This window comes from Prionailurus viverrinus, chromosome D2 (genome assembly GCF_022837055.1).
Source record: "Prionailurus viverrinus isolate Anna chromosome D2, UM_Priviv_1.0, whole genome shotgun sequence".
NCBI classification, from domain to species: domain Eukaryota; kingdom Metazoa; phylum Chordata; class Mammalia; order Carnivora; family Felidae; genus Prionailurus; species Prionailurus viverrinus.
The window spans coordinates 50133048-50138543 of NC_062571.1; the positions used below are offsets into that span (position 1 = coordinate 50133048).

A 5496-nucleotide genomic window follows, 5' to 3' on the forward strand; every position below is an offset into this window, starting at 1 on the left:
TGCACAGTGCATGGATGAGGCAAGGGATCAATTATCAGGAGGTTTTCAAAGTGGAGGGCATGTGGGGAGTGGGCCTTAGGACAGACATGCGGCCATAGGAAACCTTAGCAATCCACTGGACCCCCTACCCACCAGCCACTTGAAGGGCCTGAACATTCCTGAGCAAGATGTGAGAGTCCCTGCCCAGCCTGCCTATTCCCAACCAGACCCACAGAAAGTCACAAGACCAGTGGAGGGAGGAGTGAGACAGTTTAATTTAGAAATAAGCTTTAGACAGTGTCCTGATCAGACAGGAGCTGAAGGGCCCAGCTTTGGAGAGAAAGGCCATCATGTAAGGGCCCCAAGGGGGGAGGGAACAGCATGGGAGCTGGTACGGAAAGTGCCACAAAGCTGGTCCTGTGCTCAGCAGGTACTGGCAGAGCCTGAGGAGAGAATGGGGTGAAGTCCTCATAGACCTGGTCACTACAAGACAACCCCCTCAGCCTCCGGAGACCCCAAGGCTGGGCTGGCTCAGGACAGTCCTGCCTTACACATGGCATAACATTTAACAACTCAAATACTATGGCCACCCTCCCTGAGTGCCTGGAAGCCTCTCGAAGCAGCCAGAGAAGCCCGTCTCACCTGGAGTGATGAGTGGAGTGGCTCTCTCAGGTAAGGGGCTGAGAAAGGGACACATGAAATTAGTATCTCCCCCCCTCCCCGCCCCAAACTTCTGTCCTTATCCCGCATCAAGACTCCTGGTGCCCCCTCCCCAGGGCTTTGTGGGGCTTTGTGCTCACAGCTCCAAACCTGTTTTCAATCTCTTTGCCCCTCCCCCGCTTGAGCATGTGCGCAAGTGCCCTCTGTCTCTGTCTCTCTCTCAACATAAATAAAATAAACTTTAAAAAACAAAACAATACCAAGGGTTATAGCTCTCTCCCTATTTGGGGGAGCTTTGGGGCTGATTATCTGTGAATAACAAATCCCACTGCAAGCCCAGGGGGCAGCCAAGAGGCTCTCCTCTTCCTCCTAATTGCAGAACTTTACCCCAAAATAGGTGTGCTTAGCTCCAGGTGCATACAACAGGGGCCCTATCTCACCTGTGCTTCTTATTGTACTTGCATTTGCATTTTCCACCTGGGAGAGGACGAGATGGTCAATGCAAAGAACCTGGGGAGCCTGGGCCATGCCCCCCCCCCCCCCACCTCCCGCCCCATGCCCTGCCTGCCAGCCCACCACTCACTCAGGGCTATCAAGATTCCAGCGATGCACAGGAGCCCTCCGACAATCATCCCACCCAGCTGCAGGCTTTCCCAGTCTGGGGGAGCAGAGGGTGAGCTGGCACCAGCCTGGCTCCACTCCACTCACTCATTCAAAAGATATTTATCATCACCTGCTTGTACAAATGCACTTGCATTCCAGGCAACAAGAAAGACAAGTCAGTAAATAGATACACCGTATAATATCTGGTGGCAACAGCACTAGGGGAAAAACATAAGCAGAAGGGCACAGAAAAAGAAGGAAGGCTTTTCTGAAAGGTGGCACTTGAGCTGAAGCTAGGGGGGAGATGAGTGTGTAGGGATACTAGAGGACAGTGCCAGGCCAAGGAAGAAGAAACCAGGCCAAGGAAGAGGGGGGCTGTAGGGCAAAGAGCCAGGTGCTGGGGAAAGCGGCAAGTGAGAGAGTAAGGGGAGGATCAGGTGAGATACCTGGGGACCCAAGAGCCTCCAGCCCCTCCCCCACAAATCTTCCTAAATATCCTGTGGGCACCTTCCCTCCTTGCTGGAATGAAGTTCTCCCAAAGATCATGTTGCATGTTGGCCTTTCACTCTTTTCATAGACCATGCTGACTCTGCAATCCCCAGTCCCAGCCCCATCTTGCTGCTCTTCCCTCATCAGCCCTCACTAAGCTCTAGCAAAGAGGTCCAGCCAGGATAGGCAAAGGTAGGGTAGGGGTGCGGGGTGGGGGTGAGGGATATCAGCTCTTACCATAATAGAAGGGACTGTCTTTATCTGTGGGAAAGGGGGAAAAGGAAAAAAAAAAAAAAAAAAGAAGAAGAAAGAATAAGGACCAGAACCAGGAGACAGCATGTGGAGTCTTAGAGGGAAAATGTGGGGCAGCAGGAGCAGGGCAGTTTGGGGCCTCACTCACCGACCAGATCATTGGCTTCCAAGGCAGGCAGGCCTGGGTGGGAAAAAGCAGAGGGATCTGTATTAATTCGTGACACTGGTCTCAAAATGAATCAGCAGGCAGGACCTCAGCCCAGAAGGGCAAAGATGAGAACCAGCCTCATGGGTAGGGGGGACCCTGGAGTCACCAGTTCCCTTCCTTCTTCACACCTTTCCCAGCCCCATACAACCCTGGGATTTTATCTCTCACCCCATAGCCATGCCCCCCCCTCCCCAACTCACCCTTCCTGCTATTTCTCTTGCTTCCTGCTAGCCTTTCTTGCATATGAAATGGGATGGTGTGTTGGTATCTTTTTACCCTCTTCTGAGAAGCTTCCTACACAGACTCTGGCCAATGCCCTGTTAGGGAATAGGGAAAGCTTCTCTCTCTCTCTTTTTAAAGTTTATTTGTTTATTTTGAGAGAGAGTGTGTGAGTGGGGGAGGGACACAGGGAGAGGGAGAATCCCAAGCAGGCTCAGCATCGTCATTGCAAAGCCCAATGCAGGGCTCAAACCTATGAACCGTGAGATCATGACCTGAGCTGAAGTCGGACACTTAACTGACTGAGCTACCAGGCGCCCCAGGAAATGCTTCTCTCTTTATGCCAACAGATGGTTACCGTTTTCCAAAGTTCAGTCATGTAGGACAATTTTGCAATATCCACTTCCTAACTGTATTATTATTTCCTTAGTGCTGCTCTTTAAATTGATGGTTTAAACGAAAACACATTTGTTCGACATCAGGCCCCCCCCCCCCCCTTTGGGAGATGCTGCCCTCGCTTTCACTGCCTTGGTGGGAGGGTGAGTGGCAGCAGGTTCACTTCTGGGGGCAGGGGGGACTCACCTGCCAATGTGAGGAGAAGGGCCCGGGTCACTCTCTTCATGATACAGCTTCAGGGCAGGGCTGCAGGGGAGGGGGACAGGCTGGGGTCAGATAGCCCTGACCTGCCAGAGGCTCACAGTCCCTGAGGCAAAGAACCAGGGCACAAATCCCAAGGGTGCACTTGGCTTATGAGGTGGTTTGGGGAAAGTTACCAATTTCTAGTAGTAATGACTAGTGGAGTGACATATATTGAGCTACTACTAGTTAAGTATTTAGAACAGTGCTTGCACGTAGTAAGTGGTTTGTTAAAGTCTTCGTTAAAGTCTTTAATCAGATGCCTGACTCTCGGTCAGAGAAGCAGAGCTACTGTGCTAACTCAGGTTTTGGTGCCTGCCTTCCTAACCCCCACTCAAAAGGCGAAGGCACCCTGAGCTATTTTTCCCAAAGGTCTGGGCCTCAGGCACTATCAGGATGAATTCCAAGATAGTCTCTGCAAAGGGCCACCCTGGGCTGAGCAGCAGAGAAGGGAGCAGCTGAGCAGGCGAAAGGTGGTGGTGGAGGCAGGTGAGAGCCACCCACCTCAGCCCCAGCCAGGAATCTTGTTCCAAGGCGGCCCCAAATTCCACTCTGAGTACAGACTGCTATTGACAGGAAACTGACAGATGGAAGGATCATTACTCCTTTTTTCTTTCTCCTTGGGGTGAGAACTATGCATGTTCCTATTTACTAGTTCAGAGGGTGGCTGTTTCCTTGAGATAAGACCCCTTCCAGCTTTCTGCATGTTGTTAGCAGCAGGCAAGCATAGGGATTGTCAGCTGTTGCAAACTGAAGCCCTTGTTGTGATCTGCTGAGCCCAAAGGGCTGGAACTCTAATTCCCTCAAAACCACTGATCAGCTGTGTGACTCAGTGGGTTACTTAACCACTCTGCGCTTCAGTGTCCTGTAAAACGAGGATAATTAATAGTAACTGCAAAAGGTTATGATTGAATTAAATGAGTTACTATATGTGAAGCCTAAGAATAATGCCTAGCACATAGTAAGGAATGAAATGTGTGTTACGATAAACAAATACATAGCCCTTTACTTGCTAGGTGGAATGTTGCCTGATTCGTGAATCGCTTAATAAAGCCAATTTGATACATAAATACATGCATACATACATAGGTCCTTTTGTCCTGGACGGGAGGACTATTAATGTGCAGCTTCTGGACATGGGAGTTTGTCGGCTTTTAACAGTCTCTGCAGCTAGCCCTCCTTTGGACTCGTCCCCCCCTCACCACCCTGGGATTCCTCAATAATGAGGGTTGCAACTCCACTTTACATACTCCTTAGCCAAAGGCTGGCTTCTGTTTCCTCCAGCCCCTAACCCTAACCCACGGTCCATATGATGGTGGTCATAGAGCAAGTAGCCTCCAATCCTCAAAACCCTCAAACATGCATCCTATTACTGATGATACCCAGGCACCTGCCACCCCTTCCTCAGACAGGTACCTCCTCCACCCTCACCCTTCTTCCCCCACCCTTCTGCTTAGCAGCCCTGAAATCCTAGCAGACACTTGCTTACCTGAGAGCCAGGTGCAAAAGGCAGGTTTGGAGAGGCTGCTGGGGCTGTGTTGAATCCAGGTGGGTTCCGGCTCTTTAAACCCAGCAACTCCGCCCAGGGCAACAATGCCATCAGGCAGGAGGGAACTAGTCAGATTCCTTGAGATTGCTGTAGCTCCTTCTCCACCCCCCCCCCCCCCCTCGTGCTCTGGAGACAGCTTGTCCTGCCACACCCCATGCAGAGCTGAACTCCTAGGGGCCCCAGGGCCATCAGAGGCTAAGGTGGTGGTGGGAGAGGGATGGGCCGGGTCTCAGACCTTTCTCCTGAGCAGAAGGTGGACTTGTAGCTTCTTTAGCTCACCTAGATCCTAAAAGAGGGGTCCAGAGGGGGCTGGGACACAGGATGTTTCTGGGTTCTTGTGTCAGCAGTGGAGGTTCCAGGACTTCTGTGTGGGGTGTAATCAGATCAACTAGGAGTCAGGGACTGGCCTGAGGCTCCATTTGCTCAATGGTCCCATTGCTCTTCCCTGGACTGGATGTTTATTGAGTGGGAGGGCTGGGGCTGGTGGCACCCTTCAGGATCGCCCACCCTCTGACCAGGCCCTGACACCCATTTATTCCAGGGAAACTGATGGCTGGGATTAGAAACCATCCTGGCCTAGGGTGGTTTCCTGCCTACTCCGTGGAGTATGGGAGGAGGGATGGTACCAGGAGGAAGACTGTCAGCTCAGGCTGAAGAATGGGCTGCTTCCCTCTGTGCACCCCCATATCTGCCTCATGTGGTGCTGGCCAAACTCCTCTTTCGCCCCTCACCCCACCACATGCTTTTGGCCTGTGCCCTTGGCCCTATTCTGCTCTCCCTCCTCCCCAATTCCTCTGTGTTTGCTGCTTTTACCACTGGATGGTGATCAGCTGAAGGCAGGACTGTTGCCTCCCTTAATCCCCATGGCCAGTCATAGACACCAATAAATAGATTTTGATTG

At 51.8% G+C, this 5496-nt stretch overlaps 1 protein-coding gene across 4 annotated transcripts; it reads right to left on the bottom strand.

Moving 5' to 3' along the window:
• Positions 1-234: 234 nt before the first annotated feature.
• On the bottom strand, positions 235-4661 carry FXYD4 (FXYD domain containing ion transport regulator 4). Of its 4 annotated transcripts, XM_047826272.1 has the most exons (9): positions 4536-4599; positions 2993-3052; positions 2392-2508; positions 2132-2164; positions 1969-1992; positions 1223-1297; positions 1080-1116; positions 622-659; positions 235-422 (listed from the first exon to the last, which is right to left on the bottom strand). In XM_047826272.1, the coding sequence occupies exons 3-9, from the start codon at positions 2432-2434 to the stop codon at positions 403-405; spliced, it is 270 nt and encodes an 89-aa protein (XP_047682228.1). In that variant the 5' UTR covers positions 2435-2508; positions 2993-3052; positions 4536-4599; the 3' UTR covers positions 235-402. The 4 variants fall into 4 exon arrangements, with proteins under 4 accessions (XP_047682228.1, XP_047682229.1, XP_047682230.1 ...); XM_047826273.1 differs by lacking the exon at positions 2392-2508 and having other exon boundaries at positions 4536-4661; XM_047826274.1 differs by lacking the exon at positions 1969-1992.
• Between the last annotated feature and the right edge of the window lie 835 nt (positions 4662-5496).

Bases quoted from the DNA above. Each gene is read 5' to 3' on its own strand.
- FXYD4 (XM_047826272.1), bottom strand. From the start codon at position 2,434: ATGCAAGAAAGGCTAGCAGGAAGCAAGAGAAATAGCAGGAAGG. The intron at 1,993-2,131 runs GTGAGTGAGGCC...CCTTTCCCACAG, and splicing joins GGAAGCCAATGATCTGGTCG to ATAAAGACAGTCCCTTCTAT. The intron at 660-1,079 runs GTGAGATAGGGC...TCCCTTTCTCAG, and splicing joins AAGTACAATAAGAAGCACAG to CCCCTTACCTGAGAGAGCCA.